Raw genomic sequence first — 22199 nt, forward strand, 5'->3', positions numbered from 1 at the left:
TTGAAAATTTAGAAGACAGAGATTAATTCAAACTGAGGGTGGTTATGAATAACTTCAAAAAGGTAATGATTTTTGAGCTGGACAGAGACAGACAGATAGGATTTGGCACTGAGAGATGAGGGTGAGGAGAAATATGAAGAAAGTGCATTTCAAAGGGAGAGAATAGCATGAGAAAGTCACAATGCCAAGGAAGTTGACCTTTGGAGAAGCATGATCAGTGTGGTTTTACTAGAATAAAGGACAGAGTGAAAAAATAGTTTGGGTAGTAAGTAGGGTCGGCGTTATGCAGGATCATGGTTGGCATTGCCCTGATTCACTTGGGCATCATTCAGTGTGGTGGGAAATGTGGAGCTGAAAAGAAAAAAAAAACCCTACAAGTCAGTAGATGGAGTTGTGCTGGACTATTATGCTATGTTGAGAGGCGGGAGATGACAGGATGCAAGCAACATGTGAGGAGGATACACACATATAACTGGACTGTATTTGCCAGATAAACTCTGCTGGTCTGTGATGCATATCACTTAAGAGATAAATTGGGTGAACAATGTGAAAAGGGCACTGGATTAGGGTAGTGGCGTCTATATATGTTGAAAATAGGCTGACCTAATATGAGGAGAATATATATAGGAAAGGAAACACCAAATGTAAAATAGATAGCTAGTGGGAAGCAGCCACATAGCACAGGGAGATCAGCTCAGTGTTTTGTGACCACCTAGAGGGGTGGGATAGGGAGGGTGGGAGGGAGGCTCAAGAGGGAGGGGATATGGGGACATGTGTATGCATATGGTTGATTTGCTTTGTTATACAGCAGCAACTAACACAACAATGTAAAGCAATTATACTCAAATAAAGATTTCTTTTTTTTTTTTTTTCGGTACGCAGGCCTCTCACTGTTGTGGTCTCTCCCGTTGCGGAGCACAGGCTCCGGAAGCACAGGCTCAGTGGCCATGGCTCACGGGCCCAGCTGCTCTGTGGCATGTGGGATCTTCCCGGACCGGGGCACGAACCCGTGTCCCCTGCATTGGCAGGCGGATTCTCAACCACTGCGCCACCAGGGAAGCCCTCAAATAAAGATTTTTTTAAAAAAACTATCTCTTTGCTGCAGAAGTGGTCTCCTGCTATAATATCAGAGAAAAAATATTTAATATTATTTTTGAGTCTCAAATAAATCAGTATATATAGTTTGATTCTACGTTGTTCCATGTACTTTCTACAATGACCAGAGACCTAGGCCACTCTCTGTGAGGTCCTCAAAGATATCAAATAATCTGGGGACCACAATGTTAAGTAATTTTTAAGGGTGTGGACCCTGGAGTTGGATTGTATGAGCTTAAATCTTGGCTATCCCAATTAGTAACTGTGTGATCGATCTTCAGGAGGCTATTTATGCCTCCCTAGTAGCCTCCTCTGTAAAATGAGAATAAAAATAATAGCTACTTTATTCATAGGATTAAATGGATTAATAGAATTTATTTAAAAAAAGGAAGTAATTACAAGAGGGCCTAGATGTAGAAAGATCTCAGTAAATGTGACTGAGATCGAAAATCAGTTTTTTGGGGGAATAAAACAAAACTGTGGCTGCTGTTTTGAGAATAAATACAGAGGGTGCAGAGAGGAAGCATGGAGATAAATTAGTAATAATCCAGATAAGAGATACTGGTAGCTTTTATAATGGTAGTGAGAATAGAGGTGATGAGAAGCATTCAGATTCTGGGTATGTTTTAAAGGTAAATGTGAGAATAAAGGTGGGGTATAAAAGAAAGAGAGGTGTCAAAAGTGACTCCAATATTTTTGGACCTGAGCAATGAGTACTTCCCTTTACAAACACAGGGAAAACTACGGTAGACAAATTTTTGGATGAGAAAATCAGGTTAATTTAGAGCCAAGACAAGCTGTCAAATAGACATTTAGGTATAAACACCTGGGATTCAGGCAACAGCTAGTTCAGCTAGAAATACAAATTTGGAATCATTCATATTTGGATGGTATTAAAAGCCATGCAATTAGTTGAAATCACCTAGGCAGTGGGTCTCAATCTTAGTCATATACGTGAAATACCCGAAAAACTTTAAATATTATAGATGTCCTGTTTCAGGCTAACAGGATCAAAGTCTTTTGGAGTTAACTTGGTAAACTGTATTTTATAAAATCTGTTGAGCTCATTCTAACGTGCAGAGTCGTATGGAAATCAAGGGGTGGGTGTTTTAGAGGAGTGAGCTGTGAGAGCCATGGACTGGGTGCTTAGTGCTTGAGTCCTACACAGGGGAGATAAGCCCCCTTGGTAAGTTGGAGGACCACTGGGACTAACAGGCTGTAGGAACCGCTGCTTTTGAGGAGGGCATGTGTTTCGGCTTACCCCCAAGGCAGAGCAGAAAGGGCAGACTGAAACCTCCTGGCTAGCTTTCTTACCACCTCTGTGCATGCCCAGCCCAAGCTGAGCAAATGCTCGAGCCCTGCTTGCTGCATGTCACAGCGCAGCATTCAGTCTGGGGCTGCCACAACTGGGGAGCAAAACTCAACTATGGGACAAGGAGGTGACAGGTCCCAGGGTGGAGCCCGGGTGGGGCAGCCATGGCCATCCTTGGCAATTACTCAAGCAGTGCATCAGAAGCCACCCAGAACTCTGACAGTGGCTGCTCTACCACAGCCCACACCCCACATAATACAGAGAGTCCATGTAGGCCTCACCTTCCCTGCAGTGTGATTCTACAACAGGGCAGTGGCAATAGACACCATGGGGAGTGATTGGCTTTGAAGGACAAAGGGGACTTGGACTTGAAGCTGCATCTGAATAGACATCGCATGGGTCCCTAGTCATAAGAAGGAAGACAGAGGATGTGGTGTAGGACAAAGTAATTTGAGGGATCTGGTAGTGGGAGCTTGTGGCAGTTTTCTTTAGACAGCTTCTTTTTTTATTAATGACATAGGAAGCAAGTTTCCTAAGCTGAGAATAAAGTTGGGGCACAGGTATTGGAGGTTTGGGGGGAAAGGAGAAGATGTGACACAGACATCTAGGAGGGTTAATGGATTAATGACATACAGTGGAAACCATAGTAAGTGCCCATATGAGATTAGTGATAAAACCTCAAGTTAGACCAGTCTATTTTTTTTTTTTCAGTTGCATTCAGCAGTGGGGTGCCAGTTCAGGACACATGAAGAACTGGATTTAATCATGGCTATGGTTTTCTAGAAAAGTACAAGAGAGGGGAGAGGGAGCAAGATTGTTAAGTGTGTATACAAGGGAATGACTGCAATGATGGACCATGGAATCTAAGCTGGGAAAGGAAAAAACAGAATCTTTAAAATAAGAGATGGATGAGGAACAATATAAAGAATTGTTAGATTTGGGGTGATGGGGTGGACTTGAAAAATAGAGCGTGGCTGAAATTGAGGTAATGGAGGGAGTGTAGATCTAGGTGATAAGATTACTTAATGTACAGCTCACAGCCTGCTGTCATACTGTCTTGTGGGTGTTGCTTTCACTTACAGTACTGACATCTGTCTCCAGTGTGTTCAGGCTGGCAATCGCAGTAAGGCTGGTTCCCAGCAGTAACACTGCAGGTCCCTCCATTTTGACAAAAATCCTCACAGACTGTCTTACCACAGTTTGGTCCAGTGAACCCTAGTGCACAGCTGCAGGTGGGTCTCCCTATTGGGAAAAAAAGGTAATGAAAAGGCAATTAGTTGGCAAAATTGTTTACTTATATGGAATCTTCACTAGGTAAGAATCAAGAAGTCAGTATTTGGGGCAAAGTCTGTCCACTACTTAATCTGTGACTTTACACAGTAACATGACCTCTCTGTTTCTCAGCTTCCCCACGTTCCAACGAAGCCTGGATTAGAAGATCGCTCAGGTTCGCATCAGGTAAAATAATCAGAGTTCATTTCATGAACAATTATACATGCATACATACATTTTATGCTTTAAAGTGCTTGTATTATTCTTTGTATTTCTGTTTTCATGTCCACTTTGCTTTTCAATTATTTTTGTTCTATTCATGTGGTAATGCAGATTGTGTTGGCCATTACAATATGAAATGGAGACAATCATATTTCCCAGTGTTCAATCAGCAGTTACCAATCACTGCTGTATCTACATAAAACAGGAGCTTAGGCTTATTATAAATAAATATTTTAATAAGTTTAAAGTGGACATGTCATCTGTAATAAGATTTATGAATATTAGTTATTTTATTTGATATAAATACACATACTGCATTTAGTATATAAGCACTTACTGAATCCTATTTTATTTCATTTTATATTTTTTTTTGTTTTTTTTTTTTTTTTTTTTTTTGTGGTACGCGGGCCTCTCACTGTTGTGGCCTCTCCCGTTGCGGAGCACAGGCTCCGGATGCACAGGCTCAGCGGCCATGGCTCACGGGCCCAGCCGCTCCGCGGTATGTGGGATCTTCCCGGACCAGGGCACGAACCCGTGTCCCCTGCATCGGCAGGCGGATTCTCAACCACTGCGCCACCAGGGAAGCCCTCATTTTATATTTTTATTCATGGTGAAGGACTGTCACTTGTAGTCTAAAGATGATTTAAGAAATTTAATGTTAATAGCACACAATAGCAAATCTGACAGATCATCTTTGGATATTTTATTTGTTCTGTGGGAACTAACATCACAATGAAAGGTGAACAATTCTTTAAGGTGTTTTGAACATAACACAGTTAACTGTTATATCAAGAATGAGTCTCTCTAACTGCCTGGACTGTCAAGAACTGAGTGGAAAATGGAGTCTAGAATTAGCTCTGCAGGAGAAGTGAAGGAAAACAAAGCAAAATGAATGGCTACCATTTGTAATGGGGGCAGAATAAAGTTTAGAGGTTGTACAAATATAAACTAATAACATGAAAGGGAATAACAAAGAAATTCAGTTATTGATCTCAATTAACTAGGACTCAGAAAATGTCATTTAGTTGTCTAGTATCAGAGAATATCCAACCATCTCCTCTCTCACCACTGTAGACATTCAACATAATTAGAATGGTCAGAAAAATTCATTAAGTGTAAGGCTTAAAACTGGAAGTATAAAAGTGATAAAAGTTTTTTTTCTGTTGCCATAGATTCTACATTCTACTTTGAAGGACAATTCTATACATATATATTTTTTGAAAAGCGTTCTTAAGTGAATAAAACATCTCCAAATAAAATCCACCTGCATTTCCAAGAAAAAGAAAAAAATGAGCTCCACAATTTATTTATTTAGTTTACTTTGAAAAGTCTCCACACACTTACAGATGTTAGAAGCTATTGCTTCTCAAGGAAGAAAGTTATATACATTTTTACAGTGGGTACTATTGCTTTAAAAGTTATTTATATGTGTTTTTAGTTTGGTGGCAGATAAATGCCTACTAATAGGTTAAGAAACAAGGTAAAATTTATACACATGAATAGCTGTAATGTGTAAAAAAAAACCCTCATATTTTTTATTGCCAGAAAACAGCTTTAAAACTTTTAGCCAAGTATTTTTCTTATAAAAGTAGTGAGTTTTCTAGCTGTTGCTTACATACAGACAAATAGACACAAATGAGAATAATGGTAGAAGATGAAGAGGATAGATAATTGTTAGAACATAGTCACTAAGGAAAATGAAAGCCCTGAATAAAAGAAGTAATACATCTTCATCAATGAGAACCAGTGAACGACTTACAGAGAAATAGAACATACAATCAGGAACACAAATTAACATGAGCTAAATGTGAAACAAACAGAGCAGAAAGTATAAGGGGAAATCAAAATGCATTAGAACAATCAGAAAAAGTGCCATACAACTTATACATTGTAGATTTAAGTTTTTCTACCTTAATTTCTAGGTGTTTTTCTTTTAGTTTAAAAAACTAGGAGTGAAAAAAGTAAAATGACAGAAGTTTGAAAGAAATAAACCCAACCTGCTAAGGCACTTGAAAATTCCTCTGTTCCAGTCGCTCAGAGAAAGGACACCATGCTTTCATCTCATCTACAGCTGTTTTGAAACTAGGGCAGAGTAACCAGGTTGTCCCCCAGCTAGAATATGCCTCTCATCATTTAGATTCCAGCTGAATTACTTTCAAAAAGCTCCTCCTTCTCTTCCTTTGAAGAGATTTATTTTTGATAAGTATAAATTTTCATATTCAGGAGAATATTATCTAACTTGAAACAGTGTGGTGATACAGCAGATCTTTTGTTTGCTGATGGGAAATGAACCATCAGCTGCAGAATTTTATAATGGGTTCCAGCTAATATTTTCAAGAATCTCTCTGGGTGCACCCTAACAAGTTGCACTGGATTCATTTTATAAAGATTTTTTAGGTAGCTGAATTTGATTTTGACATTTGAAAAGGAAACAGCACTGTTACAATGACTAAGGTATGGATTTATAGCAGTGATGCATCGAGGGAGCTGGGAAGTTGACAGCCTTTAAAGGTAGCTCAATCAGAAAGAGCATCTATTGACCTGATGAAGAAGGGGAAGGAGTTTGCTGGCTCTAATCAGTCTAGTTCCTAAAGCATTCTTAGCTAAGACTTTAACAGTATAGGTTGTCAGACTGCCTGGATTCATAGACTACCTGTGCCAATTACTGGTGTGGGACCATGGGCAAATATCAGCTCTCTGTTTATTTCTTCATGTGTAAAAGTGGGGATAGTAATAGTACCTACTTCATGGGGTGGTTGTGTAGAATCACATAGAATAAATGAGAAACATTTCTAACTGTGCCAGGCACATAGAAAGCAATCAGTTACATTTTAGCTCTGAATATTATTGTTATTCCCACTGAGATTCACCACTTACAGGTATGACTTACTCTGTGACCCTGTCTACAAAGGCACTGTAACATTCTAGAAAAATCATTCTGAAAATTTTCTTAAATTACATACTTTATCTCCATTATTTATTTAAGATACAATTAAATTTGAATTTTTTTATGTGGCAGTGCTGGGATAGAACAGGTATTCTCCACAAACTTCATCTCAAACTCCAACATTTTTAAACTTTGAAGAATGGGTCCTTCTGTCTTCTTTATCTTCTAAATATGCTTAATCCTACACATTAAAAGAAAGAACACACACACACAACACAAACGAAAACAAACCTAGTATTTGCCACATCTATCTACTTGTATAACTTCAAATTTTGGTACATTCTTGAGCTTTTTTCGAAAGAAAGCTACACTTACTGCTTCCAATTCTACCAATATATGACAAAGTAAAATCCTCGATCATAAAGTCACATTCCAATCCTTCACTGGGTTTGTAGTTTTTATTTTTTAATATACAAAATAATGGGTCAATCTGTTGCTTCTCTTTGTTCCCTCTGAAGACAGGCCAGATCTCTCAACTTGTAAGTACTGCTCCTACAAATCAACTCTGAGTCCCAAGAAAGGATTAGGAATGGAGAAGTTAATGTTGGTGTTGTCTTTACTGTATATTTGTGTACTCTTGCAAAGCTTACCTCTAATCTCTTAATCCCTAAATCTACTGATTTCTCCTCAATCATCCTCCTCTTCAAATTTTCTCTATAATTTTACATTTATTAATATCTACACTTGAACATTTTATCTCCACTTGGCTTCTAAGACACTAGCATTGTTGATTTCCCTATCTTTTTCTCTGACTGCTCTTTTATAATTGCCTTTATGTTCTCTTTCTATCTCTTTCTGGTGATATTATCCAATTTCATGGCTTCAGTAACGATCTCTCTATATGAATGTCTCAGTCTCGATTTTTTGACTCTGGGCTCATTCTCCTTCCTAAATTTCAGACCTTCATTTTCACTCCCTGTTTTGCATCCCTGTGTGGATATCTCTGGCTGTTCAACAGGTTCATCTTACTCCTCCCATGACTTCCTAAGAGAGAAAATTCCTCTCATAAACATTGTCCTCAGCAGCACACATGATTTCACTAGACCGAAGGCTCTCCCAGTGCCGTATTAAGTTTCACACTACACGTTACCAAAGTGCCTTGCTAGATGTATGCATATAATAAATGGAGGTTAATGTAGTTATATATTACTTCTGTTTATAGATAAATGGAAGCTTATCTCATATAAACTGTTGCAGCAAATTTTCATACAACATAAATTAATAAACTCTTGAAATTTAACTAGGTAAACAGTAATAGCTGATGTCTAACATGGTAAATACATAACTACAATCACTAACCATCTATAGTCAATGATAAATATTAGTAATATCCATTAGCACAACTGAAGATTATAATGCTCATAAGAAAAAATGGAAATGCCTTGGAATCTCATAGAGTTCTCTAAACGTCATTGTTCTTGCATGGCCCTTATATACCAAAAATCACGGTCTCAGTAAAAATGGTTGATTCTAAAATATTTCATAAGAATATTTAATAGTAATTAAATAAATTTGGTATAAAGTTAAATTACTTGTTTTTTTTTTAATTTAAATCAATTAGACCTGAGAAAGATACCTGGTTAGACATTTATTAATTGTGTGGCTTTGGAAAACTTAGACATCCTCACTGGATCTTCTTCTGGATCTCATTCTGCAAAATGGTTATAGCAATGCCTGCCATGTGCTGGTAAAACACTTGTCACAAATGCCTGCCACATAGCAAGTACTCAATAATTGTAGGTTCATTAGTGACAGTAGCATTGGCATTATTATTACTCTTAGTATTGCTATTAAACAAATCCTCAATTTTGGTTGTTATTTAAACTTCACTGAGTACATGTGCCTTTGTTAAGAAACTCCATATGGAATCCTGATGCACATTTTTTCCATTTTCATTCTTTTGAACAAAACATGCCTATAGGTAGTCTATATATATCAGTTCAAAACAGTATATTTTAATATACATAACAATGAAATCTTTTCTATTATATAAGTAATTATATGGATATCATAAAAATTTATCACTAGTCCCTGTTAAATGAGCATTGAATTTATGTGATGTGGTTACAACTTACATCAGATAAATGAATCTTTAACTATATGCTATCTTTAGTTATATACTCACAGAAATTTCTCTGATATGGGCAGACAACACTGATGATTTTCAGTGATAGTAGACAATGTCTTAGAGAACTGACTTTGACACAATCTATGTTCTCAGATGTTAGTTTTCTTACTTAATCATGCTAGCTTACATCTAAAAAATGCCACATAAGAGTGTTTCAAATTAAATAATATAATTAAGGAAGTTATTAGAATCCTTGGCATTTGAATTGAGAATTCAATTATAATAGTCACTATAATATGACAATAATTATGTTTGTAAAATTTTCAAAATGTTATAATTATTGAATTACTTCATACTTGCTAATAATTTTAGAGTAAAATTTGCTGAGTAGCTTTTAGTCAAGTAATATATCAATCAATATGTTTCTCAAAAGCATATATTTTCATTTGAATATTATTAAGGTGTATGTTGTTGGCATTTTTCAATAACTTGATTTTAAACTGTATGTCTTTAAAAGCTAGATTTATTTAATAAACAGTTTTTAAGCTGATTATAAAAATGCTACTCATCAGTTTGATTTAATTGACATTGTATGATTTTAGTAGGCAAAATAACCTCTCTGCTCAATATTGGACAAATAAATTATAACTCATTTTTCTATCTAAACACAACACCTGAAGGTGTATGGTTTACTCAGTATTTTGTAGTAACTTTTAAGGGAAAAGAATCTGAAAAAGAATATATATATAACTGAATCACTTTGTTGTACACCTGAAACTAACATAACATTGTAAATTAACTATACTTCAATAAAAAATAAAATTAAAAAAATAAATTTAAGAAAAATATGTGGTTGATTGTAATGAAAGAATGCTAGTAAAAGGAATTACATGTGAATTTCTTAGGAGACCATGACTATACTTATTATTTCTGAGTGGTAGATATCTGCTAGTGAACATTATTGATTGGTTCTCTTTTTAAGCAATTTATTTGAATTCATACTCATTTTTCTATGTGAGCCATGCTGCTTACCTTGTTTAACTTGGTCTTGTGCTTGTAAATTTTTGTCCCTGGTTATAACATTTTATACCCAACTAGTTTTCTATGCATTCAGTCATTGTTTAGTTCAAGTAGTCTGACATACACATTGAGTCTAAGTAATTAAAGCATTTAATTGACATTTAAACTGCAGGGCATATTTTTACACATTTACATTTAATGTTCTTCTCTGAAAATGCTATATAAAAGTTACATACATCTTTAGTCAAAACGTTTTTACTATTTGGACAAAAGCTACATTCTTGTTCCTTCCTACAGAATAAAATAATAAGCCAAGAGACAAATCATCATAGCACCATTCAGTTACTTACTGGATTGCAATCAGAAAGCCTGTCTCCTGACCTCTAACCCCCAAGACTACTCTCCTTGGTGAAATCTGTCTTCTGTCTTCTGACTTAGATTCAAGTAATAAAAGTTTTGAATGCTTTAAAAAATTGCTAGTCTTTTTGATAAAGAGATTTGACATTCTACTTTTCCACTTAATATAATGTTTTCCTGGACTAAAAGTGAGTGCCCGTTTATACATAATTTTAGCAAGTTGACTATAGCTGTTGGGTAGTCTTAAGTATTACAAAGATTACAGAGAACTATTCAGCAAAGCCTGACAAAGAAAATAAAGAAGCGTGGGCTTTATCCAGCTCCCCCCCAGGTACTACTTAATATATTCTGACATGTTTCAAATTATAGGTCACAATCTATTTATACTTATGGAACGTTCACTTTTAGCCAACACTGTGGAAATGAGACTGAAACATTTTTGTCTTTTCTGTGAATACAAGTAAGCCAACTCAAGCCTTCTGACATTAGCCTAGAGAGCTATAAGACTAAATAGTTCAGTACTGCTCTCACCATATGGTCCAAACGAATCAGTAACTATGACTCATGAAGCCAGCAGCACGATTAGAGGGAATCTTACTTTCATTCTCTCATAGGTTTGTTATGAAGATTCAAGGGCCAAGAACAGTGCCTGGCACTTAGTAAGCACTCCAATATATATTAATTACCATGACCCTGACAATGATAATAAGTAGTATTATTTTAATTTCTGATTCTAACAATAAAGCATGGTGGAACATTTAGAAAATACAGAAGTATAATGAAGGACCTATTACATATGCAATTTTTCCATATTGGGCTCCTAGTACACAAGCAGGTTTTTCTTGTGCTTTTTAACTTTAAAATAAAATGTGAATATTTTTCTCTATTATTATATAGTTTACAATTATAGTTTTATTGTATAACATTCATCTTTTAGATATGCTATATTTTATATATTAACTACTTGAATTTAGGTTTTTATCTACAACTCTATATTATGAACATTATGAACATTGAACATTTTCACTTATAAATATTTTACTTTTTATTATTATGTAACCTTTGAAATATATTTCTAAGAGTGACATTATTTAGTTAAAGGACATTGAAACTTTTTTGTTTGTTTTGGTTTTTGTTTAATTTTTGAATTTAATTTATTTTTTTATACAGCAGGTTCTTATTAGTTATCCATTTCATACATATTAGTGTATACATGTCAATCCCAATCTCCCAATTCATCCTACCACCACCCCCCTCCTTGCCGCTTTCTCCGCTTTGGGGCCCATACGTTTTTTCTCTACATGTGTGTCTATTTCTGCCCTGTAACTCTTGCTGAGTAATTCAGAATTGCTTGCTGCAAGGCTTGTACCATGAACATTTTCTTCTGGTACTGATTTAAGAATGCTGGTTTCACCTACGTCTGACTGGGATCCTCCTCCCTCTTTCCCCTCTTTTCTCTGCTTCTATATATGTTTGTGTTCATATATGTGCATGTTCTGCCACTTGCTCATGTTTTTTTGTTTTTTTCCCATTGATTTGTCATAGCTACATATTCCTATGTCACTTATTTGTTAAACTATATGCACTATTTTATGTTTTCAATTTTATATTTTCAACTTATTCTCTTGGATTCTTAAAAAGCAAATAGGACCAAATATACAGCTTTTACCACTTTCTAAATATAATCAATATCTATGTTAAGGGAGCTAAGACATCAAGCTTAATTTAAATTAAAAACAGCCCTCATTTAAATATAAAGTGAACGAAAAACAAAGAGGGACTGTTTAAATGTATGTTCACCCTTTATCAAGATATTAATTAGGTGACTGTGTACTTTACAGCCCAGATATATATGTGACTTGAGAGACATCAGTATATATGTTTCATCATCTGTTTCATGCTGTTTCAAAGTTGCCCCAAATTTCCTAGCTTAACTTGCCTTTGAGCAAACATTTTTAGGGCAGACATATTTGATCATAACTGATGGCAGTCACATATGCTACCATCATAATTGGGGCAGTGGCCTGGACAGAAAGATCTCAAATAAATGAGATAGAAAATTATCTCCATCTACTTGGCTATTATAAGGGCCCTTTCCATTGTAGTGAGAAGATTTTGATTTTGTTCTTTCCTCAAGGAAGCCCTCTTTCCTCCGGCTTCATTTCTGGGAATAAAATCTTTCACTGACAAAATACACAGATGTGGTGACAGAGGGCAACACAAGAGAGTTTCTGCTGTCTTCTTGTTGAATTCATTTAAATAATTCAATACAAATGAATTGCCTACTATAAAAAATTGCACCATCATCTCTTCACCTAGCCAGTTTTACATATATTCAAACTTCCCAAATTAGAATTGCCTTCCTTTATGCATAATTCCAAACTTCGAGTGGGAGTATTTGAGAATGTTTTCCCAAATTTACAAAATTTGTTGCTCCATTCCTCTAAATTAATTGTGTAGAAAACCCTGATTCATTTTGACAGAAACATTAAAAGTCTAAATAACAGACGTATAAGAGTATGGAAAATACCACACAGAATGAACATATCTTAGAGAATAAATATTCATAAAAGTGAAGATTAATTGTACATATAATTACATAAATATCCATTATATCTGTGATGAAAAAATAATTCCATAAATTATACTCTATTTTCTATATAAAATGACTGAATAATTCAATGTTTTATTCTATTTTCCATTGCTTTGCCAATGCAAACTTTATCTTAAATGTATCCTCCTATGAGCAGGTCACAGAAATTAGCTACATGGATCCTTGTTGATATAATCAACGTCCAGCTATTTCATTTTGTAGTACCTTCTTATATGGATACAGCTCATATATCTAGTTTTTAGTTTTCTTTATTACAAAAAACCTTAAGGAATGAGGAAAAATTCATTCCTACATGTAAAATTTTAATTATGCTTTTCAGATGTGTGCCTTTAATTAACTGGTGACATCTCCTTTGTTCAATTATTATAGTTCTATACAACTGTCACAAACTTAAAAAGTTTAATTAAGGCTGCCCCAAACCCTAGTTATATAGTGTCCACAGAGGAGTTTGCCAAAGGCTTAACTGTAAGTAAACCGACAATGAATAAATCTATGAGTTGCCCACTGGGATTTGTTTCACAAATTAATATTTGTGTGGAGATAATGAGGTTCTACAGTCTATAATACCAAACAATGTTTTATAAAACCACATTTTTAAAAGTGAAAAATACTTTGTAATTGTCTTAATTAACTATTATATTATTATTATTAGATGCTATAAGACAATAAACTACATGGCTATATCTCAAGTTGAATTCATATGAGAACTCATTTATATTGCTATTTTGAAATATAATTTTTTCTGAACATATTATCTATGTAAATCAAGATCTAATACCCTGGGTGCATAGATAAACTTGATATATTATGGATTTTAAGAATGCAGCAAGGTCTGGACAAATGATTTGAATGAAACATCAAAAGTTGTGTGTATTTATATATATTTCAGGATCCATTAACAGGATAGCAAATTCAATGTTTCACAGAGATTTGTCCCTGTGCGTTGATTGCAGGTTGAATAGGTAGCCATAGTTTGGAGTACCAAACTCTTTATCTAGCTGGCTTAAATATTTCCAAAGATAAATATAAGAAAATCACCTGGTCACAATCCAAAGATTTTTTTTTATCTTAATGAAAAAATTAACAAATAATAAAACTCTAAACAACTCATTTGCATAAGAGAAGCTTCTTCCCTAAAGCTAAGTGGTATGTGTGTTGCTAAAATATAATTACAGGTCACACCCTTTTACGGTACATTCAATGGATTCCATTTGCATATTCAATGAAGGTCTCAGTACTACAGTTTTTCCCATAGCAACAGAATATACTTTATGGACTAGCTTCCCCTCAGGCAGAATGAATATATGTAGTAAGACTCCTAGTGCCTTTTTTAGTTCAATCAACCTGCTGAATATTTTTTCAGAATTCTATTGAGCAGTTACAATTATCTTAATTATCAATTAATCATAAGTCCAAAATATTTATAGGTATAAACTATCAAAGAAATAGTATTGCTTTTACTCTTAGAATGCAAATCAGAAAACAGCTTGCTTTTCCTGAACTCCATTGAAAATGCTTCTTCATGTGGCTCTTTCAGTTAGCATTATGCTAAATACTTCAAATAGCTTAAGCAATAGAAGCAGTGAGAAATCCCAGTAAGAAAGAAATTAACCATATACGGGATGTGAAGATCATATGGATTGCTTTTCCATCTGACTACCTAAATCTGCAGTTATCGTAGGAGAATTAAATGTACATAGATTTCACTCTAATAGTTGCATAATCTTCTTTGCACTAATACTGGAATTTGCAAATTATGTTTTTATTATGTATTATGGTTAATTTTTTTCCAGTGGGAACATATTTTAAATTTAATAGAAGTCAGTAGGAAAATATGTTTTAATATTCACTTATGTGCTGCAGAAAACACTTTTTGCAAGCATAGATATAGCATAAATTAGTAAGAATCTCAAGTATATCCTAATATATAGTAAACTGATGTTTTCAAAGCAATGTTTTGAATATACTACATTGCAATGCCAACAGAGTAGCTATGATTTTGGATGGAAATTATGATGCTCTGAGATGTACTGATATAGTATGTATATATTTAAAATAAATCTAATTTTTTTTTTTTTTTTTTTTTTTGTTCTAGGTGGGCCTCTCACTGTTGTGGCCTCTCCCGTTGCATAGCACAGGCTCCGGACGCGCAGGCTCAGCGGCCATGGCTCATGGGTCCAGCCGCTCCATGGCATGTGGGATCTTCCCAGACCAGGGCACGAACCCGTGTCCCCTGCATCGGCAGGTGGATTCTCAACCACTGCGCCACCAGGGAAGCCCATAAATCTAATTTTTAATAACATGAGTTTTAGCATTAGGCAAACTTCAATTAAAAAAAAAAACAGATTTTGGAGTCAAATAGATACAGCTTGTAAAACTGATTTTGCCTTATCATTTTAAGCCAGAGTCAGAATATCTATAAGCACTGAGCCCTGTCAATGGCACACACTTAACACAAGCTAATGATCATTATTATTGTTAATTTTTGTGACTTGGACTTTGATTGATATACTCAATTTAGAAAAAATGCCACTGATTACGTTGAATTAATTATTAGATTTAATTTTTGTTAATGTATTTGTTAAGACACCATGAATTATATTCATAGCATTAAGTATTTTCTGTAGATTTTTCACATATAAGGAAAATTACAGATGATTTGAATATACAATGCCACTCAATTATTTACCTAGAGCTGATGGCACACAAGTTCCTCCATTTTGACAGTAGTTGCTACAGTGGTTGATTTCACATCTCTCTCCTGAATAACTAGGCCAACAGTGACACCTCAAATCACCTTTCTCATTTAAAATGCATCTTCCTCCATTTTCACAAGTCAGTTTGCATGAATCATCTGGTTATAAGAAGAAATGTACAAATTAGCATGCCATTCAGTAGGTGGTAGAATAAGAAAAATTCAAATGAAGAAAAATTAAATACTAAGATTCACTTTTTTCCATAAAATTCCAAAAATAAATACCCCTAATATAAAAGTAGAAGAAACAAAATACTATCTGAAAATAGAGAAATAGATTTCAACCATTGTTGAATGGTGAACACAAGTATTGAATTAACTTTTATTCTTTTTTAGGCTTAAATCATTGTTTACCATTTCTTATATTTGTTAAAACATTAAACAATGAAACCAATTGAAACTTTCTAAAAATAAAATATTTTCCAACCAATATGGGTTTTTTCATGATATGGGCAAACATGGCCTAGTTTTTAGAAGTGTTTGATATTAAACCAAACCGAAATATGTAATATAAATATATATACAGTCCCCTACATACGAACCTTCAAGTTGCGAACTTTCAAAGATGCCAACGTGTGTTTGCATGTACAATCACGTTAAGTTAGTTCATGTGTCTGGTGTACTTTGTCATGTGCCTGTATCTTCTACAAGTGATTGTGCTTTTGTGTACTTTACTATACAGTATTGTATAGAGTACAGTAGTACAGTATCTTTATTTCAAGCCCAGGACGTCCGGAAACAAGCGTAAAAGCAGCGGTGATGTAGCTGGTACTGAACGTCAGGCCTGAGTGAAATTGCAATTTGCGCTCCATCTCCTATTGCTGAGGATCCTTCAGCTCTACCATCTCCCACCTCCTCCCCCTCCTCCAGTCAGTAACTCTTCTTGCCTGTTCACTCGATGCCAGCTCCTGTATGCCAGCTGTTATACTGTACTACTATACTTTTCAAGGTACTGTACTCTAAGATTAAAAATGTTTTCTCTATTTTTTTGTATTTGTTTTTTATGTATTATTTGTGTGAAAATTATTATAAACCTATTTCAGTACAGTACTATATAGCCGATTGTGTTAGTTGGGTACCTAGGCTAACTTTGTTTTATTTACAAACAAATTGGACTTACGAACATGCTCCCTGAATGGAACTCATTCGTATGTATGGAGTATATATATAGTATGTATAGTGCATATATATAGTATAGTGTGCATATACAAAAACATATATACATATAATTTTTAGTATAGGGAAACATTTACATGAAAAGATACTCTTTGATGTACATCCTTGTCAACTATATATTAACACACAAAACTAAAAATTACTTAGATTTGATACAAGATGGTGATAAAACAGTGTCAGCAACATTTTTTTCCATATATAAAATAATTAGGCACAATCTTCCTATATAATACATTTTGGCTGAGAAAAAGAAAGATGGTCATTCCTTGGGGTCACAAAATCATTTTTAAAAATATGATGAGTCTGATTTATGATAAAACTTGGTTTGGAATCATTTTCCACATTATTTTTCTGTATGTGTAGACATGGCCTTGCTCCATTAGAAATATTGCTCTACATAGAGCAGCACATAACGTCCAATAGAACAAAGACAATTGACAATATTTTAAGAAGCATTCTATTCAAAAAATACCTTTTTCTAAAGTCATGCTTACTTTATATGAAATAAGATAAAATCAAAACAGCCTATATTCTTCACTCAAGATGCATTGGCACAGACATAACAGAAGCTTGAATACTTATCACTGCAATAATCACAAAACATCTTAAAGAGCCTCAGTGACTTCAAATGACACCATAATTCAAGTATCATAACCACTGTCATAAACAGAGACTATCTATCAGCAGTGTCAGACAAATTTCGAGATTTTCGGCATTGCAAAGCAGTTTCCAATACTTTGTCATGTAGGGAGGCTTCAGGTTGGCATTACTAAAGCCTGCATTTGTAATATGAAGGACTCTCTCATGAGGCACTATATACACAGAGTATAAACAAAATGACAGTTGATGTAGTGAGACCTGTTTTTAAGTCCTAGTCCTGCCCCTTACTAGGCATACAAATTAACCTATCTGAGCCTTAGTTATTTCTACTTTAAGATAGCCTTAAGGACAAATGTGCAACTTAACTTATAGGTTTGTTGTGAATATTAAATTAAATAAGAAACTGGAATGTAAAAGTTAAAATTATAAAACTTTGTAAATTTTTAAGTCTATACCATACACATACACACAAATGAGAATTTGAGTTCTAGCCATACTAGAATAGTACGAGGATGAAGACCTGCAATCTGGGTCTACATGGTGTATTGTTAAATTTTAACAGGAAATTGAGGAATTTACTAGGTAAATTACCCAGTAACATTCTTATTCAGCATTATGTATTGAGTGCCCATAAGGCGCACTGAGAATACAGCTCACATGGAGTGGCATCTATGAACACCAGAAGGTGAGCATTGTTTAAACTGAATGAAAGTTATTGTGACTGGACCTGGATTACAGAGTGTGAAGGCAGGAACTGAAAGAGAGAAGTGAATTTAAAGAGATAAGCAGAGTGTCATAGGAGATCCTTGGATGTTGGACTTTGTCCCCATAGCAATGTTAGGTCTTTGAAAAGTCTAAAAAGTCCAAGAATGACTGTACTGGTAGGGGTTAAACTGAAAGCACGGTGACTATTAGGACTCTGTTTAAATTGTCCAGGCTAGATAAGATGATGGCCTAAAATAGAGTAATCTGGGATAGATAATGTAGACATATTCTAAAGGTAACTAGAAGATAAAAATCATATCAGAGGGAAAGGAAAAACCAAGGATAATTCTTCAGTTTCTAACACGAGGCCAATAGGACCTGAAGTGTTGTTTTATCTTTGAACGTAATTAATTGGAGATACCTATATAAATGCAAGTGGGAATCTCTAGCAAAGAGTTGAATATAGAGGTCACGTTCTCAAGAAAGATCTCGAGTGAAACATGCTTGCTCAATTTAAAATTTACCAAAACATTCCTAACTCATTCAGCATGAAATATCCTGACTGGAGTTGTGAATGTGAACAATGAAGATAAATATTTAAGGTATTATGACCACTGTTAGGATTGTTATGGGAGGGCTCATTTTCACCTGTAGATGTTCTGTGTAAAAATACAAAGATATTCAAAATCTCTACATGTTAGGACAGGTGTATTTCTATAATGTGCCTCATTAGGCACCAGAAATTTTAAAAATATAACACTGCCTGATGAAATGGAAGTAGATTTACATACTTTCAAAACCTAACTGTAATAGTTCTATAATGAAAAAGGAAGCTGCTTTTGTCAATAACTAAATCACCACCAGAAGCCACGCTCCAGCAATTATAATCAACTATAGGGAAGAGCAGGTGAATAGTTCTCCAATAATGCATAACATTTGAATTCAAATTTCTTACATGAAGATTAAAAATACTCAGCGTGCTTATCATTTAACAATAGCAGCTAGAGAAAGGCAAGTAATTATAAAGAGCTGAAAAAGTTGGCTATATCAAATGTTAATGTCAGGAAAAAATTAATTGGCTTTTATCTTCACCAATCAATAATTCTAAAATCCACTTATTTATATTCCTAACCGAAGTGGTCCAAGCCATCCATTACCAAGGCTCATATATAGAGGCCAGTGTGAATACTTTTAACACTCAGATTATTTAAAATATAAGATTTTCTTTTAAATTATAAAATAAACATTGAGGAGGTTTCTGTAACCCTGCCTTTCAAGCACGATTGAAATAGTAAAACTAAAATTTCTAAAAAAGTTTTAGATCTTTGTATATTTAGACAAAATGCTTCCTCATTTAAAACATAAAACTATACAATTTGGTAACATCTTCATTTTCTTGCTTACTTCATGAAAGATTTATTTTAGAGTGCTGTGTGTCTACTTTTTGCAAGGCATTGTGCTAGGCACTTTCTGTATGTTATTTCTAGTATTTCCAATGACTCTGGACATGGCTACTTTGGGTGACTTGGAGACACTGGAGTGTATTATGTGATGATTAAGAGTGTGGAATGCCTAGGTCCACCTTAGAGTACCACCATTATTAAGTATTGTTAGTCAACTGAGCCTCTCCATACTTCAATTTTTTATCTGTAAAAATAGGGGCAATGACAGTATAATATCATTGGAGTTTTGTAAGGAGTATATGAAATTATATATATATAACATACTTAAACTATGCCTTGCTTATAAGCCTTCAAGGTATTTATTATTATTACTAGCAGTAGTAGTAGTATTTATTGGTAATCCAATTTTACACAGAAGGAACTGAGACTGAGGGAGTACAGGGCCAAACATATTAGTTAAGTGATAGATCTTGGCTTAATCCAAAGCACCACCTCAGCTCTACTCCAGACCATGTTCTTCCGGTATATTTGTTGATTCTGTATTATTGAATAAATTATTTGCATTAAGCAAAGAGGAAAAAGGGAGGTTATGTAGAAGAGACAGTCTTATTTACTTATAAAAGAAAAACAAGAAAAGCTGTCTGCAACTTGACCATAAGAAAAAAAAAAACACTTATAATATCTGAACCAGTGTAAAAGTCACACTGGTAGCGTAAGCTGTGTACTTCTGTGCAGAATACTCATCTCTTTCCCAGGGGTCTCTCCCACCCAAACAATAGTGTAAGTAGACATGGCACGTAGGAGGCATCTGTGAGAGCACTGCTTATGGGTATATGTGGAACTAGTGAAAATGAGGCACATCTTCCACAAGGAAGGAGTCGTTGACATTTTTAAGAATCTGTTTCTGAGATGTTAAGTATAGAATTTGTGACTGTGTCAGAGCAGTGAGTGAAAAATGTACCTGATAATGTTTGAAAATGTTCATTTAATTCTCTTATTCTACCATCACAATTGAGATCATGGCAACTCTAGCTGGGAGAATTGGTAAAGGAAGGGTGCATCCTAGTACCAGTGACAGCATCCCTTTTCAATTACTGGCACTAAGTACCCATCCAAAATACCAGTCATGATTAATATTTAGCTCTCCGTTAAGAATGTCCCAACTGCCACCCACAACAGCACTTTGCACATCCTACACACTAACTGGAATAAATGACTCATTATTTTCTTTACAGTCCATGCTTTCATGACTTTTCAGACAGTTTCCTCTGTCTCAGTGTCCTCCTCCTTCATTCCTACTTCATCTAAATATAATCTATCTTTGCAGATCTTGTTCTAATGTCATGTTCTATAGGAAATTCTAATCAATTCTCTAACTGGATAATCATCTAATTCCTCATAATAGTATAAAGTCTGTCTCTTTTGTGGCTTATATCACTATTCACATAAGTATTTATTGGTGTTTGTGTCATTCATCATTTCATCTTTTCAACCTCTTCAGCTTTGCATGTCAAATACTTAAAAATACATATTAAATGAAAGAGCTGTGACAGTTTTAGACACTGAGTGCCTTAGGAAAGGCAAAAGTCTTCAGCTGTTATAACCCCCAGCAGAGAACAATGAGACAATGATATGGGGTAGAGATGCTGACTGAGGGCAAAGACACTGTGTTCACATGAGGAGTTCATTCAGAGAAATACAACCGGTAGGCAGCCCTGCTATGAAGAGATCCTAAGTGTGTATCTCATTGGAAAAATGTTTGCTGTGACCCTCAAGTGATTTTTGGAGCACTGCATTTTTGTCTGCGACATAAAACTAATGTGTTGATTTTCCTTTCTCTTAGTAGCATTTTTTCCCATTATGGCTAATGTCTTGAATATGAGGAAACTTATTGAAAGTCTGCCTGGATATCCAAGAGACATCTCTTTCCCTTTCCCATCAGACTATTTTCAGTTTTGATTTTTTTCATTTGATTTTTTCTGTTTTGCTATTTAATACATACTCGCATCTGAAATAATGTTTCAAGTTTTTAAATGTTTGTTCCAACCTCTAGCTTCTAATAGATAAACCTCTTGAATGAAGAAATATTTTCAGTTTTGTATCTAACTTAGTCCTTTGTTTCTAAATTAGTGTTATGCTTTGCTCACAAGCCCTCAAAATATCTATTATTATTATTAGTAGTAGTAGTAGTATTTGCTGTTAATCAAATTTTACACAGAGGAAACTAAGATTTATTTTCTAAATTAATCATCAGTTTCTAAATTAGTGCTGGCACACAAAACATGTATAAAGTTGCTAAATGAATAAATGGATTTGGGAGTTGGGTTTAAACTAATAGCAGAATGGCACCCTCAGAAATATCATTATCTTTACTGATACAGGAGCTATATAAACAGGTCTCTCGATTCTGTGTGTGACTTCAAAGTTCTTAATCTAGTCTTTGATGCATAGTAAGTGCTCAATGCAGCTTTGTGAACAAATGTAGAAAGAATTGACGGGAAGTCAAAATCAGAGAAAAGAATAGTTTACACAGGCATTCAAGAACCAGTGATATCATGGAAATGATATCGGTGATGACTGAGTAGCTAATACTGCTCAGTTTCAGTAGTTGTGAACATTTACTGTACAGTAATTCATTATTTACAGAATAATG

General features: G+C 34.7%; 1 protein-coding gene across 7 annotated transcripts in view; it reads right to left on the minus strand.

Moving 5' to 3' along the window:
* Positions 1–22199, minus strand: part of LRP1B (LDL receptor related protein 1B) — a 1895525-nt gene that overhangs the window by 72082 nt on the left and 1801244 nt on the right. For all 7 annotated transcript variants that reach the window (XM_067025946.1, XM_067025948.1, XM_067025945.1 and 4 more), the window contains 2 exons: positions 15597–15761; positions 3488–3649 (listed from right to left, as the gene is read on the minus strand). In XM_067025946.1, the coding sequence (XP_066882047.1) occupies positions 3488–3649; positions 15597–15761 (327 nt within the window). The remainder of the gene's footprint in view (positions 1–3487; positions 3650–15596; positions 15762–22199) is intronic.

This window comes from Kogia breviceps, chromosome 2 (assembly GCF_026419965.1).
Source record: "Kogia breviceps isolate mKogBre1 chromosome 2, mKogBre1 haplotype 1, whole genome shotgun sequence".
In the NCBI taxonomy this organism is placed as follows: Eukaryota; Metazoa; Chordata; class Mammalia; order Artiodactyla; family Physeteridae; genus Kogia; species Kogia breviceps.